Below are 15,000 nucleotides of genomic sequence, written 5' to 3' on the forward strand. Positions count from 1 at the left end.
TTTGTGCTTCAGACCCACGCAGAGAACAAGAGCGTTCTGATGAAACCGAATGTTTGTCTGAACTTCTGTTTAGAGAAAACTCGTCTGACCTCAGGGTTTCACTGTCGGACACTTCAGCTGTTTACAAGACGACTGGTCTGACCATCTGTTTTGACGTCATGTTGATAAAGTGATGGAGACTGCGATCAGGAGTCTCTATGTTGTGTTTTATTTTGAAATTGGCCGGATGCTCTGTGCCTTTCCTTGCCTGACTTCCTGTCCGGGGTTGAAGCGTGCTTGCAGCAAGCCTCGCCAAAAGCAGACTGTGTGTGTATTTGAAACAGAGAAGAGTGGAGATAGACGATAAATTAAACTGTAAATAACATTAAAATAAATGATAAATTATGCTCCATTACTTCCTGGATGTACAAAAGAGATGTTCAGAAAATCTCACCTCTCAACAAATGTTAACTCTGTGACTTGTTGCCGTCTATTCAAAACTTCTAAAATATAAAATGTTTCTCAGTAAAATGAAATTAAACGTGTAGCTGGATGCAGCTCATTTATCAGCGCTGACATTTGGAAACTTAGATCTTCATGTTTTGCAGTGTAGTGATGGTAGAGTCAGTCAGGCTGCAGGGCGATGAACACAGCGACGACTCGCTTCACCTTGAGACGGTCAACAGGTAGAGTTTATATGTTCCATGTGAAGGTCAGGATGGAGGTGATGAAATGTTCTTTACACACTCTGCAATTTACCCTTCACATAGAGCAGCAGCTCTGCAGACTGTGTGTGTCGGCGTGTTGAAACAGGAAGTCCACTTCTCTTCAAACACACCACACACTCAGACTGGGATGAAATCTTTTTACCTGAACTTTCCTGCTTCATCTTTGTTTGTGAGACTGTGTTCGACGAAACATACAGATGGTAAAAATCCAGCACTGAAGTTTTCCTGAAAGGAAGAGTCTGTTTTTAAAAGTGTAGGTGCTCAGCTTTTCTTAACTACAAGTTGAAGGAGCTCCCAGTAAAAAAGGTTGGGAACCTCTGCTCGAATGAATAATTTACTGATGAGACAATTCAGAGAATTTACAAGACACCATCACAGACTGTAAACATGGAAGTTGGAGGGATGTCACACATTGGTGTCTGAAGGCTGATTTGGAAACCCGTCGATGGCAGTCACCAAACGGGAAAGGCTAACTGTAACTTTTAATCAACGACAGGTAAAGAGGTGGAAGTGAGACAGGCTTAAAGACTTTATATGTGATTTTTCACACTTAAATGTAGAAATCAAGTCTATCCTCTGAAAATAACTCTGTGAGTCATGACTGTCTACAATGGGTGTAACACCCAGCCTCTAGTGGACACTCATGGAACTGCAGTTTTTTGCACTTTATCATTTTTTTCTTCTAAAGACAAATGCCTCGGCCTTTTTTCTGTCTTTTTTTAAGATTTGCTCATGCCCTCCACCAAAGAGCTCCGTCTTTTTTGTTCCAATACTAGTTCGAAGACGCTCTCCTGTTTCAAGACTCTTCTGTACCCGTGGTCGTCGCTTAGAATAGAATAGAATAGAATAGAAAAGCCTTTATTGTCATTATACAATTGTACAACAAAATTATTAAAGCTTCACCTTAAAGTGCACACACATACATCCACAGCTACGCACATCAAAAAACAACTTGCATTCAGGTAAGATGTGCAGTATGTGTAGAGGTATTTACAAGAGGATATATATATATATATATATATATATATATATATATATATATTATATGTGTATTGCACAGTAAAAAAGAGAGTCACTTGCCAGAGTACAGAATTTAAATAAATATTTCACAGTCTGAATTTAAAAAACAAAACTTGATCTCCCTTCACAGAAGCAGTAATTTTAGCCGGCAGCACCCGGGAGTCACTGCTTCACCCTGTTAGCTTGTTTGTGTAGTCATGTCACTACGCCTTTTAAAGATTGACTGTTAGGCTTTTGTGCCTTTACTGGATTGGAGAGTGGATAGAGTTTGAAACAGGGAGAGAGAGAGATGACATGCAGGAAAAAGAGCCACAGGTTGGTCTTGAACCCAGGCCGCACACACAAGGACAACATCCTCTGTACGGGGGTACGGGAACTGACCGCTAGTCCACTGGTGGCCCTTGTGTGACTATGCTTTTTAAACAAAGTGATGCATGTGTAACACACAGCTGGGCTCTTCTGATGGACGTCTGAACCGCTATCTGCTGCTGGAGGACTTCCTGTCAGAGAGCACGGCAGACTGATTATCAGAACACTTCACACTGACAGACACACTCACACATCACTTCTCCAAACATGGAGCCTTTCACAGTTTGAGTTTCTGACATGTGAACTCTGAAACTGTTATAGAGCGCCACATGAAGGAGTCCTAAAACCAGGAAGTAAGTTAGCATTTGAGCGCCACGGGGTCTAACGTCTAAAAGTCAACGGGGATTTTGAATGTGTTTGTGGTTAGACTCCTGAAATAAGGTCTGTGGTTAACACAAGCTGAAGAGATGTTGGTGTTTTGTTAGACCACATAAACTACGTTAGGTAATACCTCCACTTGTGAAGTTTGAAGTTTTTACTCGTCTTTAAAAAGGCGGTTGCTAACAAGCGGCTAAATGTGACTACAGTGGTTGTCGGGGACATTAAAGGTCATCACGCCGGACACAGAGGGCGGGAACTCTCTCACTAGTCGGAGATGTCTCCTGTAGGTTTAATCTTTAGGTTCAGGTGAATATTATGTTAGTAAACTATTTATTAAACTACGTGGATTAGTTTATCGGAGATCGTCTGAAGCATAACGCTAGTGATGTCACAATCATCCCACCGTGGTGTAGTTAGCTTTAGCATAACGTTAGCTTTTTACTTCTGTCGGCCGCATTAACGCTTCAAACATCATAAAAATGGCGTTCATCTGTGAAGATCATCCTGCTGAACAAAACGCCTACGCTTCAGAAACGTGTGTTTACCACAGAGATTATTTATTAATGATCCAAAATCCAATGAAAACATCCCAGAGGAGGATTCTCATTAGACCCCATGGAGATGCTACTTCAGGGTCGGCCTACAAAAATATGTCACATGGTTTGTTCTCTATTATGAGAAAGTCGTAACTTAGAAAGACTTTGTATCTTCTGCTGCTAATCTGCATGTTAGCTTCTTAGTGTTGTATCCAAATGATGCTGTTTAAGGCTCATTTACGGTCCACGTCGGTCGTCTTACAGATACAGACGGAGCCTTCTGTCCGTCCTCTGCGTTCATTTCGTCCGTATTTCTGCACAAAGCTTCAGATTTGTTGCAATACGACGTTGCGTTATTGTTTTACTGCATCCTGCTTTCCTGAGCAGATGAGTAATTTAACTTGAAGATGTTCAGAAAGAAAGAATGAAGATAAGAAATGTGAGAGGGAACATGTGTTAACCAGCTGTGCCTGCAGGGAACGAGCTGGTTAAACCCTCAGCTTATGAGAGGATCAGTCCTGAGATATTACAGAGAGAGGCGGAGAGCAGGAGAGAAATTCATGTTCAGACTTTTACTTGATATCTGATATCTGTCAGACCATCACTGAGCACTAACACACGTTAGCACACGTTATATCTATATATATAGATATATAAACATTATTTGGTATTCATTTCCTCTGAACCTTTGAATTGTTGTAATAAGTGATTATCACCAACAGGTGTCGGTAAAAATGATCACATCCCATCTTAACGTATCATATTTTGTTGCAACGTATCACATCACTTTTTATCAAACTGCATCTCATCCCGTTGCATCACACGTCTCTTAACAGTATCACGGTACATCACATAACGAGTACATCACATAACGAGTACATCACATAACGAGTACATCACATAACGAGTACATCACATAACGAGTACATCACATAACGAGTACAGCACATAACGAGTACAGCACATAACGAGTACATCACTTAACGAGTACATCACATAACGAGTACATCACATAACGAGTACATCACATAACGAGTACATCACATAACGAGTACAGCACATAACGAGTACATCACTTAACGAGTACAGCACATTGTGTCACACACATCACACAGGACAGAAAGAGTTCTGAGACCTGCAGGAGAACCGGGTCCTCTCAGCTGATCGGAGTGAACCCACAGACGACCAGAGAGCAGAAAAATGTGAAAGCAGGGCTCAGATTACAGTCAGCACATGCTCACACAATACTGCTACTGTTCACACACACACACACACACACACACACACACTATATTAAATGTACTTAAATAGCCGTGGATCAACATTAAACTCATCTCAGGTGCCTATAATTAAAGCCTTCCTCTCCTTCAGGTGTATCAGATCAGGTGAATCTGACTCAGCAGCTTCTTCCATTTCACACAGAGAGTCACAGAGTTCAGAGTTCAGAGTTCAGAGCGAGTCCTTCTTGAGCGTTAGATAAACTTACAGAATGAATGAGACTTGTCTGAGAATTTTCACATCCGTGGAAACTAAAGAGTCAGAGAATAAAACCAGAGCTAACAGAGCTAACAGAAAACTAACAGAGCTAACAGAGCTAACAGAAAGCTAACAGAGCTAACAGAAAACTAACAGAGCTAACAGAGCTAACAGAAAACTAACAGAGCTAACAGAGCTAACAGAAAACTAACAGAGCTAACAGAGCTAACAGAAAGCTAACAGAGCTAACAGAAAACTAACAGAGCTAACAGAGCTAACAGAAAACTAACAGAGCTAACAGAGCTAACAGAAAACTAACAGAGCTAACAGAATACTAGCAGAGCTAACAGAGCTAACAGAAAACTAACAGAGCTAACAGAGCTAACAGAAAACTAACAGAGCTAACAGAGCTAACAGAAAGCTAACAGAGCTAACAAAAAACTAACAGAGCTAACAGAGCTAACAGAAAACTAGCAGAGCTAACAGAAAACTAACAGAGCTAACAGAGCTAACAGAAAACTAACAGAGCTAACAGAGCTAACAGAAAACTAACAGAGCTAACAGAATACTAGCAGAGCTAACAGAGCTAACAGAAAACTAACAGAGCTAACAGAGCTAACAGAAAACTAACAGAGCTAACAGAGCTAACAGAAAGCTAACAGAGCTAACAAAAAACTAACAGAGCTAACAGCGCTAACAGAAAACTAGCAGAGCTAACAGAAAACTAACAGAGCTAACAGAGCTAACAGAGTGTTAACAGGTAGCTAACAGGGAGCAAACAGAGCTAACAGAGCGTTAACAGGGCGCTAACAGGGAGCTAACACAGCTAACAGAGATATAACGGTAAAATAATAAAGCTAACAAATAGCTAACAGAGCTAACAAAAACTAACAGGGAGCTAACACAGCTAACAGAAAACCAACAGAGCGCTAACAGGGAGCTAACACAGCTAACAGAGATATAACGGAAAAATAACAAAGCTAACAGAGTGCTAACAGAGCGCTAACAGAGAGCTAACAGAGCGCTAACAGAGAGCTAACAGAGCGCTAACAGAGAGCTAAGAGGGATCTTACAGAGCGCTAACAGAGAGCTAACAGAGCGCTAACAGAGAGCTAAGAGGGATCTTACAGAGCGCTAACAGAGAGCTAACAGAGCGCTAACAGAGAGCGAAGAGGGATCTTACAGAGCGCTAACAGAGCGCTAACAGAGAGCTAACAGAGAGCTAACAGAGAGCTAACAGAGAGCTAAGAGGGATCTTACAGAGCGCTAACAGAGAGCTAACAGAGCGCTAACAGAGAGCGAAGAGGGATCTTACAGAGCGCTAACAGAGCGCTAACAGAGAGCTAACAGAGAGCTAACAGAGAGCTAACAGAGAGCTAAGAGGGATCTTGCAGAGCGCTAACAGAGAGCTAACAGAGCGCTAACAGAGCGCTAACAGAGAGCTAAGAGGGATCTTACAGAGCGCTAACAGAGCGCTAACAGAGAGCTAACATTGTACTCAGGTGAACACTAACTCTTAGTTGTGCAGATATTCTAATTTAGGTTTGTAGACTTCATCAGAGGTGGGCACAGTTTATCATAAAATTAACTCTGTTAACTGTTAATACGTAAACTAAGACATTATCTTCGATGAATCAGTCAGCTCCATTGATAATTAGCTGAAGATAAAATCAGCATCAACATTAACCTGTATGATAACGTGCTCTTCTAGTATCTCTGGTTCTATACTAGAAAGATGGGATTCTTGTGATTCCGACTGTGTAAACTATTTCAAGATCTAACCAACACAGAAACCACAATCTACACATCTGTCAGACCACCGACATACAGAAACACGTTTGATTTTCTTACTTTCTGAAGGTCGACTGTTCTCTTCAGGTCATAATATTCCAACAAAACACGGAGCTGCTGCATCAACAAGGATTTGAATTTAAATGTATTAAAAGCTATCCCTTTGAGATGCGTCCTATCATTTCCAAGGGGGTTTCAAGTCATCATAACCGTACACAACACCATTACTTAACAGACATGCATTAAAATTACACAAATACAGACAGCCCACCCCATCCCAAGAGTTTACATGACCTCTGACCTTTCGATTGACACAGGACCATTTGATCATAGACATGAGAAAGAATGCAGGTTCTTGGTGTTAGCGTCAGAGGCTACGTTAGCGTCAGACACACAGTCCATTGATATAAGCAGGATAAACATATATGGTATGCAGCCTTATAAGGAAACGTACTGTGTGCTCACTTCTTACTGACTGCTCCAGTCTACTTAATGAGTTCAGTGATGTAATGACATGGACTGGGAGGTTTTGATGGTGCTGCTGATGGTTCTACTGGTTGTGGTGGAACAGTATGTGACAGAGGGTGGAGGTGGGCGGGGCATCATCCACCCAGCTGGAACAGATTTCCTCTAAAGGCTGAAGCTGAATAATAGGAGCTGTGTTTCAGGGTGGAGCTCTCTGACACGATGTGTGTGTGTGTGTGTGTGTGTGTGTGTGTGTGTGTGTGTGTGTGTGTGTGTGTGTGTGTGTGTGTGTGTGTGTGTGTGTGTGTGTGTGTGTGTGTGTGTGTGTGTGTGTGTGTGTGTGTGTGTGTGTGTGTGTGTATTCAGACTGTGTGTGTGCTGTTACAGCTGTTTTACAAGCTCCGGTGTCCATTTTAAAGGTGCTCAAAGTGCTGATATATCACTTTAAACTGACCACACCTGTGTGTGTGTGTGTGTGTGTGTGTGTGCGTGTGTGTGTGTGTACGTGCGTGCGTGCATGCGTGCGTGCGTGTGCATTGTTTCCTCTCCCCAGAGGTCTCATTATAACTAACCTCCACACTGTAACACACATTTACATTTTTTAAAACATTTGTCTTAAAATAAACTCAAAGATGAGGTCAGACTGGATTGGACTTTATTTAGAGGGAAAAAGAAGCGATTGAAATATAAAAGTGCCCAAAACTGCAGTTAGAGCTCCATGTTAAAATGTCTAACTTTACAGCTGCAGTTCCTCCAGTGTCCACTAGAGTCTGTCTCCTGCAGTGAGTCAGTCCTCATAGAGCCCCATGTTAAAATGTTTAACTTTACAGCTGCAGTTCCTCCAGTGTCCACTAGAGTCTGTCTCCTGCAGTGAGTCAGTCCCCATAGAGCTCCATGTTAAAATGTTTAACTTTACAGCTGCAGTTCCTCCAGTGTCCACTAGAGTCTGTCTCCTGCAGTGAGTCAGTCCTCATAGAGCTCCATGTTAAAATGTCTAACTTTACAGCTGCAGTTCGTCCAGTGTCCACTAGAGTCTGTCTCCTGCAGTGAGTCAGTCCTCATAGAGCTCCATGTTAAAATGTCTAACTTTACAGCTGCAGTTCCTCCAGTGTCCACTAGAGTCTGTCTCCTGCAACTCACCTGTTTACATTATATTAAGGCTTAAAGGGATGTAGAATTAGGGGGTGTGGTCTCTGTGAGTGACAGGTAGGAGCTGCTAGCTGTCTGCTAGGTGTCACCTCAGCTAATTCAGTCCCTGACCTTTAACCTCTAGGCCGTGTTTGTGCTGTGTCTCCTCCCTTTCTTCCAAATATTCTCTCTTCAGGTTTCCAAAATATCAAGACAGTTTGAGCGGAAAGGCCAAACTGTAGGTTTTAGAAATGTTACCTTCTGACCATTAGGTGGCGTCACTGTGTCTCTGTCTTCTTCTTCTAAAGTCAATGAACCGGGAGGATGTGGAGGCTGAAATTTGACATTTTCTCTGCTCCAGGGACTGAACTTATTTTGACTTAGAAGACTAAAATGTGAATTCAAAGCAGAGATGTTCCCCTCACATTGTTCTGTTTGTGAAGAAGATCTTCCTCTGGGCACTGTGTGTGTGTATGTGTGTGTGTATGTGTGTGTGTATGTGTGTGTGTATGTGTGTGTCTTCCTCTGTCGACACTGAGGCGGACGAATGAGGCAACATCTGGAGTCCTCACATCCTCACCCTCTCTCTCTCACACACGCACACACACACCGCTCTGAATAACATTTGTGTGCCTTCCAGAATCTCAAAAGGCTTTTATTTAAAGTACCTGGAGATGCAGCAGATGAGGCAGGAGATGGCACTACTTCCTGTGTGTGTGTGTGTGTGTGTGTGTGTGTGTGTGTGTGTGTGTGTGTGTGTGTGTGTGTGTGTGTGTGTGTGTGTGTGTGTGTGTGTGTGTGTGTGTGTGTGTGTGTGTGTGGTTCCTGGTGTGGCAGTGTGTGTCATCTCTGATTCTGGTCTGACTCACTCCTTGCTTGAATACACTGATGTTCTTCATCCTTTAAAAAAGTATATATTTTCCAAACATTGACGTCACTGCTGGGAAATGATTCCTCCCGAACAAAACGACAAAACAGACCAGCATCCTCTCACACAAACATCTGATTCAGAAACGACTCCAATATGGTGAAAACAAGAAGTCAATGTCACTCACAGTAGATGACGTCGTCAACGTGAAGTCCCCGCTCTGCTGCTGTGACATCATCTGATGACATCACAGCACTGTCAGTCAGAGAGGATCCACCCTGATCGTCTTCACAGTGACGCAAGACCAGCCAATCACAGACCGACGTCTGTTGGTACTTCAGTCACAGCTGATTCAGGAACATGTCGCTGTGATTTAACAGTTAGGAAACAAGGAAACGTCTAACTTTACAGCTGCAGTTCCTCCAGAGTCCACTAGAGTCTGTCTCCTGCAGTGAGTCAGTCCCCATAGAGCTCTATGTTAAAATGTCCAACTTTACAGCTGCAGTTCCTCCAGAGTCCACTAGAGTCTGTCTCCTGCAGTGAGTCAGTCCCCATAGAGCTCCATGTTAAAATGTCCAACTTTACAGCTGCAGTTCCTCCAGTGTCCACTAGAGTCTGTCTCCTGCAGTGAGTCAGTCTCCATAGAGCTCCATGTTAAAATGTCCAACTTTAGAGCTGCAGTTCCTCCAGTGTCCACTAGAGTCTGTCTCCTGCAGTGAGTCAGTCCCCATAGAGCCCTATGTTAAAATGTCTAACTTTACAGCTGCAGTTCCTCCAGTGTCCACTAGAGTCTGTCTCCTGCAGTGAGTCAGTCCTCATAGAGCTCCATGTTAAAATGTCCAACTTTACAGCTGCAGTTCCTCCAGTGTCCACTAGAGTCTGTCTCCTGCAGTGAGTCAGTCCTCATAGAGCTCCATGTTAAAATAAACATGTTTACATCCTGGTACAAAAGCATTTCTCTCTTCAACTGTACGGGCTGAATGTTTAACTCACCTGTTTACATTAAAACAAGCTTTAAACGCACAGCATGTAAATTCCACCAGCAGTGAGAAGATTTAAAAAGTTTGTAAACTGAGCAGAGGCGAAGTATGCACACTATTTTTATCGTGGTGATAAAGTCATTTTATTCTGAGTTTACAAACACAAAACAAAGACATAGATGTGAGGAAAACTACAGGCGACTTTTCTGATCTGGTAAATATCATTATGAAAGGATTCAAATGAGCTTTAAAGCAAACAGGACGAGCTGTGCAGATCTCTGTCCCAGAGGAGGAACCTTCACACTCGGCCTGTGAAATGTTTGGAATATAAATGTGCTCAAACCTCCCACAAATCTCCCAATGTTCAACCATCCGATCAGTCATTCTGTGGGAACCTCCGGCTTCGTCCCGCTGAGTCCCCGAGGGCTGCTTTGATGTTCAAAACAAACCAACCCATCTCCAGAGCGATGCACACACACAGCAAAGTGTGTGTGTTTATAAGCAGCTGTTGATGCTATTCAGTCAGAATAGGTTTTACTTTGAAAGGATTTAAATAAATAACAACAAACCGATGATTCAACAGTTGTCTTTCTGGTCTTGATCCAAAGTTTTCTTGCTTCCCCGCACACAGGCTCACAGAACCTGCTGTTATTAAAATAAAACTTTATAAAAAATAATCTTTATTTATTTATATTTGTAAAAAGGCTTCATATCAGCAGCTCTGAAAACATAGACCATTTGTATTCTTTAGTCCTGAAGACGCGGTTCAGGTAGAGGTTTAACCTGGTCTGTCTTCCCGTCTCCTTCAGTCCTGGAGATCCTGCAGCTGGTGAAGAAGCGGGACCTCCTCCTCGCCGACACCCACATCCTGGAGCTGGAGCAGGAGTGCAACGAGTCCGCCGCGGCCGCCACCGAGCCGGAGGACGCTGGCAGCTCCAGCGTCAAAGATGGCGGCCGGAGGAAGGCGAAGGACGTAGAGCTGCTGTACGAGGAGCTGCAGAAGGAGCTGTGGGCCGTGGTCAGGGAGTCTCTGCGCTCCCCGACGGCTGGGCCAAACCTGGGCCTGGTGGTGCAGGTGAGGACTGCTGCTGCCATGGAAACAGGAGGGATGTGTACCAGACAACTAGAAGAGTTTACTCGACTTCAAGTAGTTTCACTCATCTAGTAACGTCTGGATTTACTCTGAGTTTAGATTTTTAACACGTTTTATGACGATGATTGTTTAAGTCACTTCATTATGAAGTCTTTGTGGATTGATCTGTAAGAGTTCACAGACTGAGATACGACTTACAAAATAATTCACTCCTTTTTGTTACCAAACAGAGTTTAATCCAGCCGACTTACAAACTCTTGAACTCTTCCAAACTTAAAGTCTTTATATGTGATTTTTCACTCTTAAATGTAGAAATCAAGTATATCCTCTGAAAATAAGTCATGACTGTCTACAATGGGTGTAACACCCGAGTCCCACTGTCTGTGATGTTTTCAGAGTTTTCAGAGTCCTATCTTCACTTTGTTTACATCGCCTGGACGGCCGGCTGACTCCTCCCCTCGTGTATAAAAGTTGTTTAATTGAGGGACTAGAGAAAAGAAGAATAACATACTGTACTCACTGCTTAACTGTGTTTCTAGATCACGCTCATTTCAGGTAAATTTACATGCAGTGTGAAGATACCAGCATAATAAAGATCGCTAGCATTAGCATGCTAACACAACAATGCAGCGCCAGTTGTTTTGGTTTCATGCTGGTGCTCAAGGGCGACATCTGCTGGATCAAAACATCACATTTAAAGCCTTTAAGGGGGAACTCAAACAACATGAAAAACATCTCAGCATGACTACATTACAAAAATAATGACAGAAAATAACAACTTAATGGTGAAATATAAATAGCGATATAAATTTTTACATATCCTACCAAAGATGTTCACACAACTACATGAAGTCAGTCGTTTTGAAAAAACTCATACTTGTAATATAAAAAAGTTCCACCAGGGGGCAGAATATGTTTGTCTCATTGAAAGAAAAGATAAGATTTAGATCTCATTTAGTTGAATATAAAACGACTGGAGTGAAGAATTCTTAAAAAAGGTCAACAAAAGATAACCGCCGCCTCACCTGTCTGTGTGTGCAGGTGCTGCAACAGGAGGAACAGACTGATAAAGACTGGGCCGCCAGCGAGGCCGCGGCCCCAGGGGGCCCAAGGCCCCGCCGTCTGAAGCAGAGGTGGAGGGAGGCGGTGGAGGCGGTGGCTGGTGGCTCGCTGCCTCAGGAGACGGAGTTCACAGCCGGAGAGCTGGACGGGTACCTGGACCGTCTCCGGGCCCGCGTGGTGGACGACCTCGGGGCCGCCAAGAGGAACGTGGTGTCTATTTACCCCGAAGAGTACCAGCCCTTTGAGGTGAGAACACACCTGGACAGAATGCAGAAGTGTCCTCAATCAGTAGTCTTTCAAATGTCCAGCAGGGGGCGACTCTATCTATTGCTCCTTTCAAAAACGCACAAAACTCCACGTGTACTTAATGAAACTGCTTTAGTACGTTTTCATTCAATTGTTTGTTCTTCTCCACTTTTTTGCTGATATTGTAAATGAATTATTCTCAGAGCGTCTTAAACATGAGCTCATAATGTTAAAGGCTAATAAACACCCCCTTGTTTTAGATTTCATCCCACTGCACTCTTTTATTTTACGTTACCTCTACAACCTTTTCTTCCTGGTTTTTGATCTCGCAGTCATGAATCTCAAGAACTTCTGTATTCTTCGAACTTTGGCACTCCTCCGACTTCATCCAGCACCACACTGAGCTCTAAAAATTCACTTTACGATACTTTCCCACCTTTCATCTGTCAGGTGTACGTGCAGAGCTACCACCAGGCGGTTGCCAGGCGACTGCAGGCCATCACCGAGAACCAGCTGGAGATCACAGACATTTACTCCCTGCTGGACTGGCTGCACAACATGTACAACAGGTACACACACAAGAGACACAAGCATTAAACATTCTGTTACTCACAAAACAACAAAAAGTTCCAGGAAGCCACATATACCTGAGGAGTCCAGATTAACATCTAATTTTAAGATATAAAAAGGAATAAAATAAGGCCTTTTGTTATAGTTTTAAAAATCTGTAAATGGTGCAGGAGAATGTACTTGTTGAGTGTCTTGAAAAGATATTTTTTACCTATCACAAAATTATTTTGCTTGTTGTGTCCTTATGTTTGTTTCAGAGACGTCCTGGGCACGGTGTGCATCACAAGTCCGTTCAGCCGCTCTCATCTCAGTCCTTTGCTGCCTTCAGAGACGGTGGACAGACTGGAGCTGGACTGTCTCAACTCTGTGCGGGTGAGGAACAAAAACGCTGCTGGAATAACACATACTGACTGTTTAATACAGTCCAACAACATCTGTGTTCTACAAGGTTAAATTATTGTTTTTATTGTGACTGCAACAAGTGAAATATTGGATGTTCTGGTAAAAGAAAAAAACATTTCAGCCAAACTTTAATGAGCTAAAAGTGTGAAGTTTCTTGTTCTAAATCCACTCTGATCCTGTATTTGATCATGTCTATAAACCCCTCTATTTCAGCCCTGCTCAGAACAGGCTGTTTCTGTGTCTGTACCTTTAAATATGTAAATGATCTGTGTCTGACCACGCCCCCTCTCTGGAAGGGCTTGGGTGTACTCGGTCTTTCTCGCTCCATGTCCTATTGTTTACGGTGAGAAGGCAGACTCAGAGGGCAGAACAAACACCTAGCTGTGGGAGTGTCACCCACCTGGGGGAGGGGCTACTGCCCTTTGTGATGTCATGAAGGGAAAATCTCCAAACAGCCTGTTTGAGCACACATTTTCTGAAAAGTGGAGCAGGCAGAAGACGGAGAGGATGGACTTTTCTCATCATTGGGGGGTTTGAAGAGTTTGTTAGAGGAACATGGGGAAGAGGATTTTCATACTATGTGACCTTTACATCAATTCCTCAATCTTTAAACCTGCTGTTCTTCAAACATAAGGTCGATGCTGTTTATTGTTTTGACTGGGAGTGAAAGAACTTAAGCTAGCTCTGATAAAAATTAGTTATTGTTTATCCTCTGATATTTTTTTCTCTAAATGCTCTTCTTGTTGGTTTCTTGTTTTTTATCTTTAATTGTTTTTGCCTTTTTTGAGAACAGATAAGTTGCAATACAAACAGCTGATCAAAAGAAGGGCTGGAGTTTAAAAAGTTAGCTTAATGCTACAAGCTACACACTACTTGCTATAGATTCTTCTGCTTGGTTTGGATTTGCTGATGATGTGCAATAAGTTCATTAAATGGTGAGCGGTCTTGTGTGAAACGTAGCTGCATTATTCAGCTGTTGATAGTCAAAGTAAACACCCTCTAGATTATTTTTAAAGTTGAGGTGTGTTTGTTTTTAACGCTGGCTCCTCCCTGTTCAGGCGAAAGTCACCACGGAGCTGAGCCAGGTCCTGGAGGAGGAGGAGAAAAGGTGGATGGAGACGCTGCACATTGAGGAGTATCAGATCACTTTGGCCAAGACCGTCATACAGGTGATCACTGTGTAACAATGGTAACGGGGGGATAATGGATCCACACAGCTGCTGGCGGCTCTGATCAGTGTTTCCTGTCAGTTTAAATAAAGGTTATTGAATCAGAGCGAGGTGTTACATAAAGGTGGATTCCGCTGTGTTGTGTACACTGATTGTTTTCTGAGTCGTTCCTTGAATCGCCGCCAAAGTCAACATCGAGCACTTCCTGATCTCACACACTCACTCACACACACACACACACACACACACACACACACACACACACACACACACACACACACACACACACACACACACACACACACACACACACAGAGTCCTGTTCTTATGACGTCACAGGACCCTGCATTGACTTACATTGATTTTCCCGGGGACTTTCTCTAACCTCCCCCTCAAACCAAGTCTTAACTCTACAAACTAATTATTTGAAGTTTGCAGCAGAGGAGACACATCATGGGTAATAACTTGTACACAAACATTCATACAAATAAACATTAATTGTGTTTTAACTGGTTGCTGCCCTCTGGTGGAAAAATTGAGTATTGCACGAGAAAACAATTTAACAGGTTTGAACAGGTTTTATTTACCAACTGAAGCAGTTGTCCAAAGAGAGTTTTAGTCAAACACTTTGGAATGCATGTAAAATGTAAAGTATTAAAAGCAGGTTGTCGGATAGCCTAGCGGTTATGTATGCACGGAGACTAGTCCTCATCGCAGCTGCCGTGGGTTCAAGTCTGACCACACCCCTTTGTTACATGTCATCCTCCTCTCTCACCTTCCAATATTGTCTCTCTTCA

The 15,000-nt window shown here is 42.9% G+C and overlaps 2 protein-coding genes across 2 annotated transcripts in view; both read left to right on the top strand.

The window, feature by feature from the left end:
• Positions 1-1,725, top strand: part of LOC136180509 (RNA-binding protein 25-like) — a 6,219-nt gene extending 4,494 nt beyond the window's left edge. Inside the window, exon 2 of the mRNA XM_065960492.1 lies at positions 1-1,725. This exon is cut by the window's left edge and continues 3,900 nt beyond it. The gene's annotated coding sequence lies outside the window, so the exon portion shown is untranslated.
• The window catches only part of exoc3l2b (exocyst complex component 3-like 2b), a 54,293-nt gene that overhangs the window by 30,439 nt on the left and 8,854 nt on the right, over positions 1-15,000 (top strand). The window contains exons 4-8 of the mRNA XM_065959917.1: positions 10,471-10,736; positions 11,796-12,062; positions 12,513-12,631; positions 12,890-13,004; positions 14,093-14,203. Coding sequence (XP_065815989.1) covers positions 10,471-10,736; positions 11,796-12,062; positions 12,513-12,631; positions 12,890-13,004; positions 14,093-14,203 — 878 coding nt within the window. The remainder of the gene's footprint in view (positions 1-10,470; positions 10,737-11,795; positions 12,063-12,512; positions 12,632-12,889; positions 13,005-14,092; positions 14,204-15,000) is intronic.

Source organism: Labrus bergylta, chromosome 11, assembly GCF_963930695.1.
Source record: "Labrus bergylta chromosome 11, fLabBer1.1, whole genome shotgun sequence".
In the NCBI taxonomy this organism is placed as follows: domain Eukaryota; kingdom Metazoa; phylum Chordata; class Actinopteri; order Labriformes; family Labridae; genus Labrus; species Labrus bergylta.